At 37.6% G+C, this 20,634-nt stretch overlaps 2 protein-coding genes across 7 annotated transcripts in view; one reads left to right on the top strand and one right to left on the bottom strand.

The window, feature by feature from the left end:
• The first annotated feature begins 667 nt into the window (after positions 1-667).
• zmynd11 (zinc finger, MYND-type containing 11) lies at positions 668-14,411 on the top strand. 6 transcript variants are annotated; one of them, XM_043226715.1, is made up of 17 exons: positions 669-832; positions 2,885-3,016; positions 3,099-3,258; positions 4,327-4,350; positions 4,677-4,709; positions 6,341-6,502; positions 7,021-7,098; positions 7,214-7,306; positions 7,393-7,480; positions 7,579-7,634; positions 7,799-7,876; positions 7,960-8,078; positions 9,484-9,727; positions 9,802-9,870; positions 9,953-10,246; positions 10,383-10,568; positions 12,373-14,411. In XM_043226715.1, exons 2-17 carry the CDS (start codon positions 2,901-2,903, stop codon positions 12,493-12,495), a joined length of 1,923 nt encoding a protein of 640 aa, XP_043082650.1. In that variant the 5' UTR covers positions 669-832; positions 2,885-2,900; the 3' UTR covers positions 12,496-14,411. The 6 variants fall into 6 exon arrangements, with proteins under 6 accessions (XP_043082652.1, XP_043082650.1, XP_043082653.1 ...); XM_043226716.1 differs by lacking the exon at positions 669-832 and adding an exon at positions 907-994; XM_043226717.1 differs by lacking the exon at positions 4,327-4,350 and having other exon boundaries at positions 668-832.
• A 1,795-nt stretch (positions 14,412-16,206) lies between these two features.
• Positions 16,207-20,634, bottom strand: part of dip2ca (disco-interacting protein 2 homolog Ca) — a 93,310-nt gene continuing 88,882 nt past the window's right edge. Inside the window, 7 exon segments of the mRNA XM_043226721.1 lie at positions 16,207-16,877; positions 18,139-18,262; positions 18,335-18,401; positions 18,403-18,510; positions 18,595-18,669; positions 18,744-18,801; positions 19,886-19,947. Of these exon segments, the coding sequence (XP_043082656.1) occupies positions 16,625-16,877; positions 18,139-18,262; positions 18,335-18,401; positions 18,403-18,510; positions 18,595-18,669; positions 18,744-18,801; positions 19,886-19,947 (747 nt within the window). The 3' untranslated portion in view covers positions 16,207-16,624.

The raw sequence follows: 20,634 nt of genomic DNA, 5'->3' as shown, positions 1-20,634 counted from the left end.
TAACATTTATAGAATTTTTATTTATTATTACTTTTGTCAGATAACAGTTATTTCTGTGACCATTGTGACTTTTTCTTTCATTGACCGAAGGGTACCAACAATTTTGTCCACGTCTGTATATACATATACATATATATACATATATACTTATACATATATACATATACATATATATACATATATACATATACATATATATATATATATATATATATATATATATATATATATATATATATATATATATATATATATATATATATATATATATATATATATATATATATATATATATATATATATATATATATATATATATATATATATATATATATATATATATTAGATTTAGTTTCAGTATTCATGATGGTTTAAATTTTTCATGTACTTTGATCACCTGTTCCTGTAAAGTCGCAATACAGAACGCTGTAGAATTCTAAATGTATTTCTAAAATTATGCTCATCATATCTAACAAAGAGGTCACATTAATCGTTACCAGCTATGCTAGTTAAAATAACTGAAGCTTTACTTGGAACTGTATGCACAAAAAAGCTATCATAGCGCAGTAAGGCTCGGGGAGCAAAAGAGGGGCTTCAAGGTGAGACGTGCAAACTAAAAAGAGAGCAACTCCTGCGTCCTGCCACTAGAGTTCTCCCACAGCCCGTGACTGTATGTGTGTGTTTACCCCCTCCGAGCTCTCAACTGTGGCCGGGCTCCACCAACCAACCACAATTCTGACATTTAACTCCGGAAACACAAATGTAACCAGCGCTGCGTTACATCCTAAAGCGAGACCGAACGGCGAGGCGTTTGATCAGCTGTCGGACAGCGGTAAGTTCGCGCTTAAACCGGGTCGAATTCATGACATTCGCAGCAAAGAGGAACAAAAAATCCACTCCCAACTGGTTGGTTTTGTCTAGAAGCGAGGGAGGGATATCAACATGGCGTCCATGTAGCTCACCAACCAACAAGAATGTCTAGGCACCGATGAAGGTTTTCCCTCCATTTGCAATTTGATTGGGTTATTAATCTGAATTCTTTACGGCGCGGTTACATTTAGCGCGTGTCAAAAACAGCTCGCGCGTTTACGACGCCCTCGTGTTTATAGTTTTGCGACTCTTAGACACCCGTTTGTTGTTTCTTTCAGGCACTGTGACCGAAAAGCGGGACCTGCGCTGGGTTTTATTGATCGCTTACGAGACCGACAGCTGTCAAAGTCGTCGCGGCTTTTCAAACGGCGTTATTTTGATCGCTTCGTCGATGCAATCGGCTTTTAAATGCTTTTACGCGGTGCATTCCAGCACTCGGGTTGAGGATCACATGAGCTGTTGTGGCCATCTGCGGGGGTTTTAAAAATCACTGGCAACATTTTGTACGCCGTTACAGCGCGAGCAAAAGTTACGATTGTCACAAAAAACTTGTAACGTTGCCGTAGTCGCATTCGATCAGGAAGCGATCGGTTTCCATCCTTTCTGCGCATGTATTGCGCAATAAAGCGAACAGGTCTCGCTGGTGACATTAAAAACCGCACTCAGTGAATTATTATGCTAACTTAAAAACGCGGGTGCGTGCGTAAATTGATGCTATTTAAATTATGCAAATGCACACGTGGTGAATGCTGTAGATGTGTCGAGGTTTCCGCAAAAGCTGTTTTATTGTACGTGGAGTGGGTCGCCGCTTCATGGGTGCTGCCATGCTAACGTCACGTGACCACGCTGCCAGTAATTATAATAACAATGTTTTACTGCATGCTTCTGCTTCAGCCAAGATGCTTTAAAAGTGTCGGAACAGACGGCTTTGTTGTAAACCAACAGTATTTAAACTTCCAGCCGATGGAAGCGAGAAAAGCCGCAAATAAAACTGTTAAACATAAAAAGTGCACTGTGGAATTTGCTGTAAAATCCAAATGAGGTATAGTAGTTTACCTTTTATCCCCTCATGAATAATACTATAGTGTATATATCATTTTACTTGGGTTCTGCCCACATAGGAGTTACGTTTGTCGAAATGAAAACATTTATCAACTAAGCCTTTATTTGCATCATGTAAAAATAGGTGGTTAGATTAATGACTTTTACCTTGATAACTTACGTAACGTAATTATTGAGCGTGTCTTATTCTTATTCTTGGAAACTCATTAGAATGCACTTTTATTGATGAATTGCAGCCTACAAAAGGAGTTCCAGCTCTTCATCCTTTGGAGAAAAAAAAGAAAAAACAACAACCTTCTGGCCATTGATTGTAGAAGCTATAATTTACAGAATGCACAGCAGTAATAAATGTGACAGTCATTTTTATCTGTTCTTCATGCCACATAGAGACCTAAAATACTGCAGACAGTCTGCAGACTGAATACTGCTGAGGGTTTTTATTATAGAACTGGATTTGCTTTCCACGTGTCATTTTGACTCTGTAGATTTCCACTGTTCTGTAATGATAGGGAGAAGAACTTGTTGTCTTCCATATCTTTTAACATCAAAAGAACAGTTCTGAAGAGTTATAAGAATGATTAATGTTTAACCTGGCTAGGGTGTTTTTTTATATATGAAGATCCTGAAAGAATTTCCACCTTAGTTTGCAGGAGCTCTTAAAGAGAAAAGAGAGATTGGAGTCTGTTTTAAACGGAGACTTAATGATGAAATTATGTTATACTAGGGTGCCTTTTTCCGTAAAGATCTATTGTTTGTCTACAATGACAAAGATACACAAGGAGAGGCACTCTTTAGAGAAACAATGTGTAATTTGATGCTGTCTCTGACAAAACTAACAAATATTTGCATTTTGCTATTTTATATGCAAGCGCCTAAGCTTTTCACTTACTTTGCTTATTGTGGGAAGCATGCTTCTTTTGTTCAAGGGCTTGTTCTGGTTTAATTATTCTAGGTTGGAACTGGCCACAATGTCGAGGGTGTTGAAAAAGAGGCAAGCTGACCCCAAGGTGGTTCAGTATGTCTGGTCGGCTATCGAAGTCATCCGCAATCAGAAACAAATCGCAAACATGGACAGAATCTCAAAGTAATTGCTTTAATTCTTCTCCCTTTACTAATAATATCAATGTGTGCGTGTTTAAAACATGGCAATGCTTGTTTTGGTGCAGATATTTAAGTCGTGTGTATGGGATGCACCCTAAAGACACGGCCAGGCAGCTAGTTTTGGCTGTCAAAGACGGTCTGGTGGTGGAGACGCTCACAGTGGGCTGTAAAGGCTCCAAGGCCGGGATCGAACAGGAAGGATACTGGCTTCCAGGAGATGAGATGGTGAGACATAAACCAGAGCTTTTTCTATTTTAAACATAACATACTTTTATCTACATGCTTCCTAGATAAAAATGCTAAAGGTAAACATGCCTCGGTTTTACTACACATTAATCAAATAAAATAAAAGGCTCGAAATGTAGATACGCTACTGGCTCATGCACTATTTAAACCCATCACTGAGACATTTGATTGGTTCCTCAGCTTACATGGTTGATAAAGTTCACGACTTTGACGCTGAACAGTGAGATTTTAGCTCAGCATGCACCAGTGATGGTAGATGCTAATGTTTCAGCGACTTCACCAGCACATGGACACATTCCAATGCTGTGTGAGAGAGCATGTTTGAAGGAAGCACTGTTTGTTTTTGCGTTATGACTTATAGCTGGGAATATAAACATCTGTCCCAGGTTTCAACAGCAATTATGAGTGGCCTTTATACAAAAAAAATCTGAAATATTTGCTTATTTGTATGAAAGACCTTTTTGCATACACTCTTATTCAAAAGTGGGGAGTCAGTTTAAAATATTAAGATTAATTTTAATATTAATATATTAAGACTTTGTAACTTTTTATTCAAGTGCCCTTAAAATTTTTTAACAGCAAACATTGATAATAAGAAATGAGCAGAAAATCGGCATATTAGAATGATTTCTGAAGGATCATGTGACACTGAAGAGTGGAGTAATGGCTGCCATCACAGGAATTAATGACATTTATATACATTTACATAGATTATTAGTTTAAAAAATATATATTTTAAATTGTAATAATATTTCACAATATTACAGTATTTTTGAGCAAATCAATGCAGACTTTCAAAACCATAAAATCACGAAATCTCGCTGACCCCGAGGTTTTGAACATAGTGTATGTAAAAGCATATTTCTGAACACGAGTATTGGCAGGATAGATGAATGTTTATGTTGTTGTGTGCTGCATTCTGGTATTTCTCACACCAAACACCCACCCGCGAGTCCCTAACACGGAGCGCCTGTGGTTAGTTTCAGCCAACCCCAGCTCTTAGATTAGGATTTTAAACAATGTTTTTTGGATCACTTGCAATCGCAGGAGCAGATGTCAGAGGGAAGCAAGGTATGTTCACGTCCAGTTGCTGTAATTTCTTTAATTAATAATGTAATCTTCCCTCTAGTTAATAGTATGTGTAACCTGTGCATGGGACAGCTGCTGAATTGAAGGAGCTTCTGTGCGGCCTTAGCCTTCAAATTTAAATCAGCAATGCATGTTCTATTTAACCTGTCAATCAAAATATGATGATAATACACACTATTTATACTGGTATCTGCGGCTATGCTGGCATCAACAAGCTTCTTCATTTTACTTCAGTGCTGTGCTGTGTGAGGTTTTGTGCTTTGTTTTGTCACTGAATGCTCATTATTAGTGATTTCTCTCTTCTTTAGCCCTCTCTGCCTTCTGAAGCTCTTTTCCAAGATGTGCGTATGCTTCACACATATTAATCTTACACATTTTCAATTCAAGATTTTGTTTTTTTGCAAGATTTTATGTCAATGTCAAGACCAGTTCAATGTCAGAACCAGTTAGGCCTGTGTTAGCCAAGTTAACAAGCTGTTTGCTAGGGCTAAGACCAGTGTCAGCAGTTAACTTATCATTCCAGGACAATATTTGCACATTCAGAGCTGATTTCTGCATTTTTATACTTATAAGGGCATCTGTATATACATAAGGTATTTAATTTATTAACAGAAATTATTGATCTGAATAATTAGGCATCTATATTGTGAATTATTAAGGAATATATTGGGTGTTTAAAATTAAATTTTGTCACTGAATCGGCATTTTTGCTCCAAACCCCCATTAACTTCTTACGCTGGTTTAAGCCCTTTTTAAAGGTAAGGATACATAGTAATTGCAGATATTAGCAGCATTTTTCTGTAGTAAAACTTAAAAAGAATGCAGATTTTGTACTGTATCCAGAAAAGTGAATATGGTGAAATGTGTCTGGTGTGTGTTGGTGTGTAATGAGGTGTGTGCTGTAGATTGATGATACTTTTAGAGGATAGCATTAACATTAACAGTGAACGTGATTGTGGCATGTGAGAATGTGATTGCTCACCATTTCTTTCAAAGAACATTGAGTCATGTTTAAGGTTTGATTTAAATGGCCATTTGATTCAAACATTTAGTGGGTCTTTATGCTTTCATAGAACCTGAAAGGTTGAAGCAGACTTTTATCTATTTTGAACTACCTCCAGTGTAAAACATGTATTCTTAATAAGCATTTCAGTCAAATTTAAGTAAACAGAAATGGTCATGTAAATTGAACCAAACTGTAAAAATATAACATTAAGTTCCTCTCATAATATCAAACACAAATATTATACACCTATGATCTTTTGACTAACCTTTGTTTCAATATTAAAACTAATGAGTGGGTTTTGTATTTTTGCTTTCTTGGTGCTTTGGAAAAAAAAAAGTGCTATAGAAGAGCAGCCCTCATACTGTTTTCTTAGTTTCAGATGTTTCTAAAATTACTTACATTATTATATAAAATAGTGCTGTCAAACGACTAATCGCAATGAATCACATTCAAAATAAAAAAAGGTTTTGTTCACATAATATTTGTTTACTGCGCATATTTATGTGTATATATAAACACAAACATTTCCATGTATATATTTAAGAAAAATATGTAACATATATATTTATAAAATACTTAATACATTATTAATGTATACATTTCAAACAAAAAGCTGCTTTTATATGTACGTAATAAATATACATAGTACACATCCATAGATTATGTAGGCAAACGTTTATTTTTACTGTGATTAATCTTGATTAATTGTTTGACAGCACTAATTATATATATTTTGCATGTTTTGCATGATTCTTTTACTATGTATTCGTAGTCTCTCAGGGCTCTGGTCACAAATTCTAAAAATAATTCTGAGTAAGAGGGCTGATCTTAAATCTATTTCGTCAAGATCTTGTTTGCAGGTCATGAAAAGATTAATCGTTCCTGGATCGGTGGTCTTGTTCACAGGGAGCTTGGTGGTGGCCCAGGTGGGCGGGGATGTGCATTACTATACTGTGTGTGTTTCAGGACTGGGAAGCAGAAAGTCATGACTGGTACTGTTTTGAGTGTCACCTTCCTGGAGACGTGCTAGAATGTGATGGCTGTTTCCGTGTCTACCACCTCCGCTGTGTGTCTGAAGACCACCGGCCACGGGACACTACCTCCCACTGGCAGTGCGGCATCTGCAGGGTGGGTAAAGAGAGGCCGTTAGAAAGTTCAGCTCACTTCTGATCTCAAATTAGGATTCAATTAGACGTTCAAAGCCGCTTTAGCTGAAACACTACATTTAAAGGGTTTTTCCACACCGAAATGAAAATAAAGTTATTAATCTCTTTGCTTCATTTCGTGGAGTAACCCTTTAATTTGCCAAATTGTTATATTGTTTGGCAACAGCTTATAGTTAGAAGGTTGAAAATTCAGCTTAGCCATCACACAAATAAATAATATTTAAAAATACATATTCAAAAACAAGTTATTTTAAATCGTAATAATATTTCACATTGTTACTGTTTTTACTGTATTTTAGATCAAATGAATACAGCTTTGGTGAGCATAAGAGACAACTTAAAAAATCTAATAGATTTGAACAGCATGTTTTTTTTGTTTTTTGGACTTTTAAACCCCAAGATGCATTTAAACAGTATGTTACATCGGATAATGATGTGGTTATTGAGTCATTTGTTTCCTCTGGTGATATTTACTAACAGGGCAGTAAAAGGAAGAATTTGAACAAACAGGAAATGACAACATACCTAAAGTTCATTCTTGGACGCATGAAAGAAAGGGTTGGTTTCACACTTTTGCTTCTCACTTTTTCCACACTAAATCACGTAGAAATCAAGTCTGCATTTTCTGTTGAAATGTGAAGCTGATTTCTTCCATCTGATCGTCTCTGATCAGGCTGTGGACCTGCACAAAAGAGGCAAGGAGTCAAAACAACCCATGTACAGAAGACTGGTCCACACGCCACTGGATGTGGATAACATACAAGAGGTACCAACTCGAGAAAACGTTAGTAGAAACGGTATCATGTCCCATCAGCCTCAGCACGTTCTTGTGTATCCACTGTTCCCCTACAGAACATCTCAGAGGGGAAGTACAAGAGCTTTGAGGAGTTCAGGGCTGACGCTCAACTTATAGTTCACAACACAGCCATCCTGCACGGAGGTGAGATGTTTGAACCACAGTCTTGAGTGTGATCTTTGAAATAGATTTGTACGCTTCAATCAAGTGTCAGCTTCACCTGTTCCGTTCTCTGTCAACAGTCAACAGCGATCAGACTGAAATTGCAAGACTTCTCTACAACGACACATGCCACGAGGTCAGACCGAGCGAACAGTTGGAATTTTAAGCTTGTTTAGGGCACTTGACAAACATAGTTAAGCTTTGCCGTTTTGGTTATTTTGACAACATTCTTATGTTAATGGATAAAAGATTTTGTGCTCTTTTTAAACAATGAATTGCGCAATTATTTATTTGTTCCAGCTGAACGAGTTAATGCTGTGCAGACACTGCTTCTATCTCTCGAACGCACGACCCGACAACTGGTTCTGTTACCCATGTGTAAGCGCAGACGCACACACTCTCATTCCTGCAGATTTATGTGTGATTTGTGAATGTGCTTAAGGATGTTTGTCTGCGATCAGAGTCCGACTCATGAGCTGGTGTGGGCCAGGATGAAGGGCTTTGGTTATTGGCCTGCAAAGGTGATGCAGAGGGAGGGCAATCAGGTGGATGTTCGGTTCTTTGGTCACCAGCACCAAAGGTGAGCCTCAGGTTTCATTTGGAACGTAAATAAGAGCAAACATTATTTTGATGATTTTAATGTCTCAATAAAATTATTTAATGACACTGGAAAGTAAAACATTTTAAACTGTCTATTTCACTGAATCAATTCAGCATTTGTTTCATCACTTCACAAATTTCATTTATAAAATATTTTAGTAAAGTGTAGGTACATATTGGTATTACTTAAAATCTTTGTTCTGTGCAATGAGAAATCATTAGATAATTTTTATTTTGATGTTTATTGTAATTTTTTATCATGAAATGTATTTTAACTCAAATGTACTAAATTATATAAAAATTAATTTGAACATTTTTAATGTTGAGTTTTAAGGTGTCTGTGTGTGTGTGTGTGTGTGTGTGTGTGTGTGTATATATATTAGGCATACACGTACTTATATGAACATACGCATATATGCACATATATTTACATATGCTTATATATATACACATGTATATGTGTGTGGGTGTATAACTCAGGGCTGTATGTGAACAGGGCTTGCTAGTGATTAGATTACATCAGCAGTGGGGTCTTTCTTGAAGCAAAGTTTTATCTGAATGATGATTAGATCTGTGAAAGCATGTACAGAATGATAGGTTTGGTGTGTGTGGTACAGTGTGATAGAGCCTCCCCGGGTCCTAATGCCCATTCGGTGAGAATTTAAACTGTTTCTGATTTTAAAAAATGCAGTAATTGATGTCATAAAAAATAATCACAAATTATTTTTGTAAATCTGTATTATTAAATTCTAACACACATTCTTGTTAAAAACTGACCAAATTAAACAATATTTAGCTTATTTCTGCACAGGCGAGACTTGGTGTTCTTTCCAAACAGTATCGCCAAAATGAGTTATATTTTGTAAACAAAAACGTATTAATAGAGATGCCATTAATCGTTTGACAGCACTAATATATGTATTTGTGTATTGTATACAGTGCTGTTCATTTTGAATGAATGCTGAACGTATTTATCAAATGGTCAAAGAAAATCACAACTTCAACACTGGTAATAAATCAGCATATAAAAATTATGTCTAAATGTTAATTTGAAATAGGAAATTAAAAAATTGCAATAATATTCACAATATTATTTTTTTATATTAGTTTTTAAAATTAGTTTTTTTTTCTGTATTTTTGATCAAATAAATAGTCTTGACGATAATTAAATAAAATAAAAAAAACATCTTGCTGATGCCAAACATTGAAAGGCATTGTATGCGTGTATGTATGTAAATAATAATGCTTACGAATAACAAAAGTCTTTTGTCTTACCGAGCCCTATTGAAAGCTACATTTTTGACTCGCCTTGTATACCTGGTGTAGATCTGTATGTTGGCAAACTAGCTTGTGAAACCAGCAGGCTCGTATCTGTTTTGCTGCAGGGCATGGATTCCTTCTGACAACATCCAGGAGATCACAGTCAACGTGCAGCAGCTGCAGGTGAAGCGCAGCTCGGGCTGGAAGAAGGCATGTGATGAGCTGGAGCTCCACCAGCGGTTTGTGAGGGAGGGCCGAACCTGGAAGGGGAAGCTGGAAGACAAGCACGACAGGTCGGACAGGCACGAAAAACAGGAAGACAGACAGGAAGAAGCAGAGTCAAGTATCTCCTCCACGTCCAACGAGCAGGTGAGCGCTTTTCCATTTCGAAATAAGCCAGGCTTTGCTTTACTTAATATCTGGTTCTCTTACGTTATTGACAGTCGAAAGGCAACCAAGAGCCCAAAGCTAAAAAGAGCCGCCGTTCACAAGTCGCCGAGCCCAAAGAAGAGGTTTGTGATGCAATGCGTTTATTGCATGAGATGCGATGTGTAGAGTTCAAGTCACGATTAATATCTCCTGCTGTGATATCAGGAGCCAGAGCCGGAGATGGAAGCCGTCAGCTCAAGTCAAGAGATCCCAACAGCTGTTCCACATCAACCTGAGCGTATGTCCGTCTCCACCCAGACCAAAAAGTCTGGCTCTTCTTCCTCCTCTTCCCCGCCTCCTCCTCGCATGGTACACCGAGGCACTCAGACGGTCAACGAGGGCAGCTGCCAAAACATGTGCCACGACAAATACACCAAGATCTTCAGCGACGTTAAAGAAATGATGAAAGCGGAGAACAAGCGGGAAACCGAACACGTCCTGAAAGAGGCTCTGGACAAGGTGAGGAACGTTCTTTCATCTGGCTCCCTCTTGTGGCCAGATACAAAGATACCCCTTTTCCTCTAAGAAAGCCACCCTTGTTTGTGGATAAAAGGGGGAAATTGCAGCACACTCAGCAATGTGGTCGTCCTTACAGTTGCGAACGGAGATGGAGGAAGAGAAGAGGCAGGCGGTGAGCAAAGCGGTGTCCAACACGCAGGCTGAGATGGAAAGAAAGTGCAAACAAGTGAAAGAGAAGTGCAAAGAGGAGCTCATGGAGGAGATGAAGAAGATGGTAGCTCAGCATAAACAACTTATTTCCCAGACCAAGAAGAAGCAGTGGGTGAGTGAACTTACGTTTAGATACAAATTGTTACAACCACGAGAGATTAAAATCGTATTGCATTTAGGTCCATGTTGACAAGGAAGAGATGTGCTTAGTTTAAGAAATGGTCAAAACAAATACGAAATTAACATTCAGGTTTCATGTATGTGGACCGTTTTTGTGCAGTCAGATATTTGTTCTTCTGAATTTAAGTTCAAAAGTTTCAAAGAATTTCCTAATTCTTTAGTGAATAAAAAGACGGTAAATATAGCAATGTTGTAACTTTTGTATTCACTTATGACTGTTTTATAAGCTACTGTTCGACCAGGTATAAACAGACACTAGATTGAAAAATAGCATGCAGACTATTAATGCATTATGATTGCTAATATTACTAAAATTAGGTGTAAGTCATTCAAATGTGACTCATGGTCTGTTAAAGAGCATCTCCTCCTGGCAGCTTCTTCAGTATTTAAACATTATTTTTCTCCTTAGATTTTTTTTTCCCCCCAGAAGCCCTAATTTACCCACTATGTATTTACAATCTATTTATAGCTTCTATGTGTTGCTAGGAGATGAGAAATGGTTCTCCAGCATATTACTCACCTGAACTCCAAAATTGTCTCCTGGGAAATATTGCAGCTCTGAGGGCAGAATTAGGAAATGAAGAACAATTTTTGTCTGAGTCAATAATGTGATCTGGGGGTTGTATTATACCTCTGTAGATGAACTCGGTCGAATTTAGTTGGTTAACCTGATCGATGACACATTAATGAGAAAACTATAACCACCCGTTTTTTGTCTGGTCTCGGTCCTGGAACGAATACGTTGTGAAACGATACCTCGTGTCTAGTTAAGCATGATTTAGTCCGTTACGACGTGATATCGCTGTATTTATGAAACGCGGATGAATGAGAAAACAAAAGAGTGCCTGCGGGACGACCTTGATATTAAAATTAGTTGATAAAAACGCATTATTAACTGCATTTATCACGTGCGCGCGGAAAGGAAGCGTGCTTTTGGCGCGTTTTGCCGCCTGACGAAGCGCGCGACTTTCTCTTTGTGCACGTTGAGTCTCACAGTGAAATAAACGCTAAACGATTTCAAAATGTCAGTACTGGCGAGTACACGTCTGAACGCAGTGGGTTGTGCCTTAAAGGAATAGTTCACACTAAATGAAAATTCTGTCATGTACTCACCCTCAAGTTGTTCCAGACCTGTATGATTTTCCTGGTTCTGCGGAACACAAAGCAAGATATTTAGAAAAAAAGTTAGTAACCAGGCGGTTTTGGCTACCATTGACTTCCATTTGTATTTTTTTTTTTTCAAATTCTTTCAAGTTGAACGTAAAACGTCATAAGGGATTGTGCTTTTTTTTCTGTAAATATATATATATATATATATATATATATATATATATATATATATATATATTTTTTTAATAATGTGGTTTCGATTTAATAATAATTCATAATTAGTTTTTTTTTTAAATTAAATGTAGGGGTTAAAAGGTCTTAATCTTAGGTTAGTCTGGTAGTAGTATATTACAATATAGTTATTTTGCTAGAAATAGTTCTACTTCTATTTAAATTCTAATATTGTTATAATGAAATATCAAGATTCGTGTCATTGCCCACCCCGTTTTCTAAACACAACCTCTCAAAATAGTTTTTGTGGATTTTTTGAGGTGAATCAATATGCTAATGTGCTCCTAAACCATTACAAAAACTTATTTTTAGCAGATAAACATAACCAATTTTTGTCAAAAAAAAAAAGTCTAAAATGAGAAGGTCTTCTCATTGTTCTCTGTACTGTGTTTCAGTGTTATAACTGTGAAGAAGAGGCGATGTACCACTGCTGCTGGAACACGTCGTACTGCTCCATCAAATGCCAGCAGGAGCACTGGCACGCCGATCACAAGCGCACCTGCCGCCGGAAGAGATGAGCTGCAGCTGGCCACGCCCCTCCTCTCGACTCACTCATCCACGAGCCACGCTATTGGATAGATTTCAACGCTCACCACCTGCCCGTGGAATTTTTTTTTTTTAAGCCAGCATTTTAAACCCCAGCTCTTAGAACACTTTTACCAGAACACTTTGCTGAGTTGCGGTGAACGCTAACAGGGCAGCCAGCGCGGGACTTCACGATCCTCGTGGAGATGGTTTTATTGTTTGGATTGTAACGGTATCTCATCGCGTATTCCTTTTTTTTTTTTTTTTTTTTTTTTGTTTTTTACCCTTTTATTTGCCGTACGACGGAAATCAGCCTTGCTTGCATACAGACTAGCTGAAATGTGAAGTACTAGTAATCTTTTTAAACACAACTTAATCTGAAGCTATGTAGATATTTGACTTTTTTTATATAAGCGAATCATGTCAGCCTCCTGCATTGAGTGAAGTTGGTGCTTTTAAACTCGACGGTTGGTTTTTATCAGTGGTTGTGATGTGTCATTTCTTTGGGAACAGGGTTTTAAAGATGGCAGGTCATGTCTGTCTGAATGATACAATCTTCCATTAACGAATATGCACATTTCATGGTTACACTTTAAAATAGGCCTTTTTTAATTTTTAATGGAGAAACTAAATTATGTGCTAATTTTGGGGGTCCATTTCTGTAGCTTAAGTATACTAAATCTCTGCAGAGTGGGATCTTTAGTGAGGTTTCTAATTTGTCACCGGTGCTCCCAGCCAAAACGAAATATTTCGTGATCCCGTTGTGTAGCAAAATTTAAATCAGACTTAAGATTGTACAGAGATGAGTGTAAGTTAAACAATCATAAATGATCGCTGTAGGGTTTTATCATTAAGAATGACCTTTCGTGGCACTTTTTTTGATCCGAGAGCAAAGTTAAAAGGATAGCTCGTTTAAATTCTGCCCTCATTTACTCACCCTCAAGTTGTTCAAACCCGTATGTCTTTCTAAAACGCCGGTCCACTTCCAACGCATGGAAAAGAGCAGCTTTAACATTCGGCTAAACGTCTGCTTTTGTGTTTTTATTGCCAGAACTTCGGGTTGGAACGACGTGGGGCCGAGTAAATGACGAAATTAGAATTTTTAGGTGAATTATTATTCCTTTGATTGCTGCAATAAAAAAAAAAATGTAAGTACAAATGAGGTCAGATCTATCTTTTAGAGAGTTTTTTGAGATTTGTCTATGTCGACCGGGGAGAACCAATCAGCCGAAGGATGTAGGAGAACGCGAGGTTCTTCTCAGATGTTTTTTTGCACAGATCCATATCTGCGTGAACTTGTATTGTGTCTCTCTGTTCTGGATGCGTCCTAAATCACGTCTGATACATCCAGGTTTCTGTCCTGCCCTACTTCTCCTCCTCTCCTTCCCAACCTCACTGTTGCACTACGTGTAAATAACTGTTCGCCGCTAACCGTGACTGATGACCTTTGCACGTTAGCATATGTACATTTCATGAACACATTAACTATGTATTTGATAAAAGTCGATCTGTAAAGGAAAAAAAATATTTGTGATATAACGGTAATATGTTCCATTCCAGTGTGCATGAAACCAGGTTGTGTGTACCTTATTTTGGGCTCTGCGTTTAATCTACGTTCTTGCGTGTCATCGGTGATGCAGTATGTCTCCTTTTTTGGTTTTCTAGGGTAATTTGACACCACTTTGTAATTGCAAGCAACCCTTTTTTTAAATTTTTATTTTTTAACTTATATTTATGCGGACAGAGCAATGACTACTGAGAATTTCCGACACCCGGGCGAGAAGTCTGCTATACAAACACCTGTCTTTCATGTGCATACGAATTAAAATGTGGTGTAAACGTTTTCCCCTTTCTTGCATTACATTATGTAACAGTACTATGTATAAATAAAACATATCAACCGGTGGTACCCCTGTTACTTTTTTTTTTTTTTTTTTTTTTCGCCTCACAGATTTAAAAAGACAAATTTACCAATCAAAGCACTTTTATTGCACCATATTTTGTGAACGTAGGCCAAAGCAGGCTTCTATAAAAGTGTAATTTAATACTTTTTAATAATGTGTACAAAACAGAATTTCAAACACACCTGCACCATACAAAATAAATTTTGTTTTTTGTCTTTTTTTTCGCTAACCAACAATATTTACATACACCATGCAGACTCTCTCACGTAAGTCCAGATTTCCAACAGAAAAGGGAAATAACTTCACAGGTTGAAAGTTATGTGCACTTTTTTTTTTTTTTTTTTTCAGAACGGGGAAACATTTCCGCTTGTATGGGAATGGCAACGCTAAAGCTTCCGAACAGGTTAAGACTTATTTCCTTCATTTTTTAAAAACAGACAAAAAAAAAACATTGCATCGTCGCTTTCTGGATAAGTGTAAACTCAGTTCCCATACACAGTATTGACGTCTATGACACCGATTCCGAAATAAAATAAAAACATTTGCGATAAATAAACCAGGACCTCGATGAGGCCAGAGGGCGCCGATATCTTGCCTGCAGTAAATCTCCACGGTTTTGTCTGAGGCCTGCCGCGTTTGGAAAAGAAAATCAAATCCTGAATGCTCCTTTTTTGTCACGGCGATTTAACGGATTGCCAGCGTTAGGAAAAGGAGTTCTTTTTAATGCAGCTGGTACAATGAAGAACGATGGCACGCTTCCGTTTCTCTCCTCGCTATCGTTTGCATTATTATTTGCCCATATTGCATGCGCCAACAATATGCCGGCATTTATTTAGCACGTATTTCCCCACGTAAACCGATTAAAAACAAGAGCTTAATCCAATCCGCGTGAGCTGATGGGGGCTGAAAGTAAACCGTGAGGCGTTAAAGTAAACGTCGCTTTACGAAAAAAACAAACATTCGCGTTATCGCGTCGAATTAGGATTAGAACGCTCGCGAACGTTAGCGTATGTGACGTTTGAGCGGCAAACAAAAGCACGCGCCAATAAATAATGATGCATTCACACAGAGGAGAAATAAAAACGATAGAAAACAAGTTTTAAAAAAAATTCAATCCAAGCAAATAAAAACAACGTAACAAATCGCGGTGCTGAATTAAAGTCATAAAGGCGAATGTAAACAAAAATTCCAGGCACATTTGTAGGGTTCGTTTTCTCTCGGAAAGGGCGCAGCGATTTCGTTTTTAATTAGAAAACCCGAAGCATTTGTTCCGCGTTTGACATCGTCTCGAGTTCGTCTTTTTAAGCGTTCGCTCGGTCAGTTGATTCTCTCTACAACAGACACCATGCAAGTGGGAAGTACTGCATTAGAAATGTTTCATTGGTGATTCGTAGATCTTATTTTATATATATATTTCTTTTTTTATATATATATTTGTATGTATATTTATATTTTTACATAGACTTGATGTGATACTACTCACTCAAGATGATACAATGTTTTATATCAGCAATATTATTTAATGAGGAAAACATTTCCAAATGTCTTCGCTCACCGATTCTAAAAAGAGCAAAATAAATAAGAACTATTATCTGTACATAATTACACAATATCAACCGACTTTGTGTTCACCTTCAGCTTTGTACAATGATATTAAACATGGAGGAATCGAAAAAGCAGGGGGACGTTTTTTCTTCGTTTTTGCTTCCTGCTGTTCGAGAACATTTACAAAGGTTGAAAAACGAAACCGGCAAGTTGCTGAAGGACTTACGTACAAATGTAACAAGTTTTCGTTGTACCTTTTTTTTTTTTTTTTTTTTTTTTAATGAACGGACAGAAATGGCGTCCGGAGCGTCTGATATCACGTCTACTTTCAACAATTTACTCCAAATGATCGGGAAACCTAAAACGCACATTTCGCCACAGTAATGCAGATATTTAAAAATACCCTTCTCTCTCGTAGGGCGGAATTAAAATGAACGATGTCGCGACACCTCACGTGAAGACAAAGCGACGCGCGCGCGCGCACAAGCAGAAGCAGAGGCGGTTCTTCATCCCTTCGGGAGACCGAATCCTTCCGCCAATCCGTTTTGCTGTTTTGGCTTCGTTAACGCTTCTCAAAGTTCCTAGTAAGTGTCCGTTCGCGGAAGATCGCCCGACCGGTCGCGTGCACTCGGCGAAACGTACGCACGCGACAGCATCCACGCGTACGCTCGTGCTACATGTTGTACGCCACGTAAATGGGGTCCAGCTGATCGGCCAGGAAGCCGTCTCGCAGGTGCATCCTCTGTTTCTCTCCGCGGGAGTTGATGGGGATGACGCCGATGTCCACCACCACCACCACGCCTACGATCAGGTAGTGCTCCTCCAGGACCGCGTTGGTCACCAGAGGAACCAGGTCTAAAGCTTCCTGTTCTGAACCTTCCAGCTCCACGACCACCACCAGCAGGTTGGTCCAGGGAAACACCGCACTGAAACAAACACATCGGTTCATTTAAAACGACTAACACCGACCTTTAGTTGTAGCCACAACGTGACCCATGACATTAATCGATAAATTGAGATATTTTAACCAATCTAAGCACAAATGATGTTTAGAGTTTATGAAAAATATAAATAAATATAAACATTTAAATCTTTCAGTCATGATCTTTAACCATGCAAAACACATTTTTATAATCAATATAAACATTATAATGGCCATGTTCACTTGTAAAATTTAAAATGATTAATTTATTTTTGACCTTTATTTAATTTATGTAGATATAATAGTATATTTGTTAATATTAAAAAGTATCTCAACTAATTTCACTTCACTTCTATGAATTAATTTGATTGTAGTTTTAAGTGTTTTAATTTTCTTTTATATAGACAAAAAGTATAAACGGTACACGTTTAAAACAGAATTCATCTGAATGTATTTTTATTTTTCATAGAGAAAAAATTGTATAATTAGCATACAATTTAATATCAATATAAATTTAACGGTTTTTATTAGAAATATTTTTTAGAGATTTATTTTGAGAAAATATAGATAATATAGTACATTTTAATATCAAAAGAATCTGTTTGATTTTATTTGCTTTATTTAAATAAAATAGCATGATTATAATGATCATAAATAAACATTTAAATAATTTTCCATATTTTTTTATTTTTAGATGAAATGGTCTAGATCAGTGGTTCCCAACCAGTGTGCCGCGGCACTAAGGGGTGCCGTGAGATCTTTTGAGGGTGCCGCCAAAATTTCGGGGAAAAAATTCCAAGGGTGCCTCAAACAAGAAAAGGTTGGGAACCACTGGTGTAAACAGTATTCTCATATCATCTAGGACTAGGTATAAGGTGTTGTTGCATGCAAACTCTCGAAATGAAACAAATAAATAAATAATAATAAAAAGCTACGGAGATTTTAAATATCTATTTCCTTATAAGGGTGCAGGAACTTTTGAAAGGCTTTCCAAGGGTGCCTCAAACAAGAAAAGGTTGGGAACCACTGGTCTAGATGATATAATTTTTGTATCAAAATAAATAATTTTTAATGAAATCATTTTGACATTTTAGTTCTACGCTTAATTTATTTACCTAAAATGATTTTGAATATCAAAAGTTTTTTCAGAGTATTTTTCATTTATATATAATAGTATAAACTGTATACATTTTAATCTCTACATAAATGTCCATACATAAAAAAAATTAAAACATTTGATTAGATGAGAAGTGAGAAGGTCGTACCATTCCATGATGCTCTTGTGGGTGCGTATCACAGAGGTCTCTATGTCAATGGGGTGATACCTCATTCCTCTCAGCTCCATGGCTTCATCCAAAGCACCCACTACATACAGAGCATCATGACGCTCTGGAAAAACACAGAGGATGTTAGCATCTTCCTTAGAAAACTAAATAAACACGACTAAAGATGCATAATCACCTCCACTTGCATCTGTGAGTTCGGTCCTGCGGAGGAAGCCCAGGTAGCCGGTACGCGCCCATACGGTCTTGCGTATCTCCGAAGCTCAAGCGTGAGTTGAAGTGGTCAGACTGCAGGGCCTCGTCGCCATACACCGTGAAGTAACCGCTGCCGTTGTGGGCGCAGTGAACCCAGATCTAGCCGCACGAAACGGAAGAAGAACGCGTGAATTCGTAAAGAGCCACGGGTGATTTCAACGTGATTCTTCAAGGCCAACTCACCTCCCCGAGATGGGAGTCTCCCAGCGGGCCCTTGGTTTCAGGATTGGCGATGATGATTCGAACTCCAGGTAAAATCTGGTAGAGGGTGAAATTGAGATTCAGTAATGTAATCATTTGAAAACACGCTCTGAAGCCGCTATAAAGCGTACCTTTCCAGACTCCATGAGCGGGAGGCTGTGTGGGGAGCCTCGCTCGACCAGACGCACTCTGAGGAAAAACAAGCAGACTGTTGCTTTCCTGACAAATGATCGATTCATAAACGTGTGTGGACACGACTAATGACACTGTCAAAAACAAATTCAGACGCTCCTGGGAATAAAAATTAGATTTCAGAGCGAGCAACACTGAAATAACACTAAAACATACATAAAAAATACAAAAATGCATACGCATACAGATATACAGCAATTACAAAATTGCATATATTGTCTTTTGCAAAACTTGTAATAATGTATTATTTTGGGATTTTATTATCATTGTGATCATATATTAAATGTTTTTACAATGTTTGAAAGAATTTATAAGATAAGCCTTCTAATCTCTTTAAATAACAAGTTAACTCTATTTAATAAAAAAATTAAATGAAGATATCATATAGTGTAACACATTAATGAATTTCATATTACAACGGTAGGTAAGAAATGACTACTTTGTGGTTATTGTATTCTAATGAAACAATAAAAAAAAAGCTTTTACTTGAAAGTTATACACAATTAACATGAATTAAGGGTAGAGTAAGTAAATATTCTTCAGATAATATTTTAATTATTTCAGTACAACATATGTCAATTATTTAATATATGGAAATCTTATAATACCACACTTTTTTCACACCATTTCCCACAATGTTTGAAAAAAATATAATAATCACAAAGTATATATGATGACAATTCAAAAAATAAGCTAAATATTTCATAATTATGTGGAAATTCGAATTTTACAATGAAAGTTACTTGCTCTAATTGGACTACTGTCTCATTTATTTTGGACTAATTTATTTGCTTAATGCACACAAACCAACCGATAAGATCAGTAATAAGCAATCCTTACATTATGCAACGCAACAACGTAAAGACTAAAAAGTACACCTAACTTGCTATTATATAAAAAATCATTTATAGCAGCATTTTATTCAGACATTACTCGCTATACTCTTCAAAAATCACCAGCAACACTCCAGTATTGTAGAACAGCTTTTCTATCTCGGCTCACTGGGCTTATTTCCATAATCGTTATATTGCATAGTCCTCCACTTTGATGTCTCAGCGAAGCCGGTCGTGAAATCTCTCACCTGTCGTGTCGGAGAGCTCTCATGTCCACGTACACAGTAGTCGGGTCTGGTCCCGATGTCCCCTGGAACGCATATTGTGAAGCCATTAATACACATACACGCTAATACAGTTCACACTGCACAGAGAACTAACTATGAGTCATTTCTCTAGGGGAGAGGAAGAACTGGTCAACCGACTTCAACTGTTAACTAGTTAGTAGCAGAGCCTAGAGATCACAGACTGAAAATGGTGAAAAGGGGGGAGGGGAGATAAGCGGCAAACCGAGACGGAAACAACCTAAAATTTAAGCCATTACCCTGAAAGGCACACGGTTATAAATGATGCCTTGAGCAGAGGTGTTTTAGAGAGCAGAGCGAAAAATAGGAAGCGTTTGTGAAGCCGAGATGACAAATGTGTGGGTGTCTGTGAAGCGGAGAAAAAGACGGCCGCAGATGAAAGCTGACAGACCCTTCAAAGACCTGAATGTTTGCTTGCAGTGAAAGCGCCCCAGTATTGCAGATCTCTCACCACTGGGTGGACGGCAAAGCGTTTACCGGCTGCTTTAGAAACTTAGGTCTGCCTTAAGGCTCTCTCAGACTCCTATCAGGGCTTCAAAGCCTCTTTCTACACAAGTGTAATACGCTGCTTTGACCTACACATGAAAAGCGCAGCAGACTGCGTCACGGACGGCCAAATTTGGGGATTTCTGCCTTCATGTTACAGACTAGACAAGTTTTTCTTCTGAACCACTAGATGGCATGAAAACCGA

This window comes from Puntigrus tetrazona, chromosome 24 (genome assembly GCF_018831695.1).
Source record: "Puntigrus tetrazona isolate hp1 chromosome 24, ASM1883169v1, whole genome shotgun sequence".
NCBI lineage: Eukaryota > Metazoa > Chordata > Actinopteri > Cypriniformes > Cyprinidae > Puntigrus > Puntigrus tetrazona.
This window is presented reverse-complemented; position numbering and strand designations above follow the sequence as displayed.

Bases quoted from the DNA above. Each gene is read 5' to 3' on its own strand.
- zmynd11 (XM_043226715.1), top strand. From the start codon at position 2,901: ATGTCGAGGGTGTTGAAAAAGAGGCAAGCTGACCCCAAGGTGGTTCAG. The intron at 4,710-6,340 runs GTGCGTATGCTT...TGTGTGTTTCAG, and splicing joins CTGAAGCTCTTTTCCAAGAT to GACTGGGAAGCAGAAAGTCA. The intron at 7,635-7,798 runs GTCAGACCGAGC...TATTTGTTCCAG, and splicing joins ACAACGACACATGCCACGAG to CTGAACGAGTTAATGCTGTG.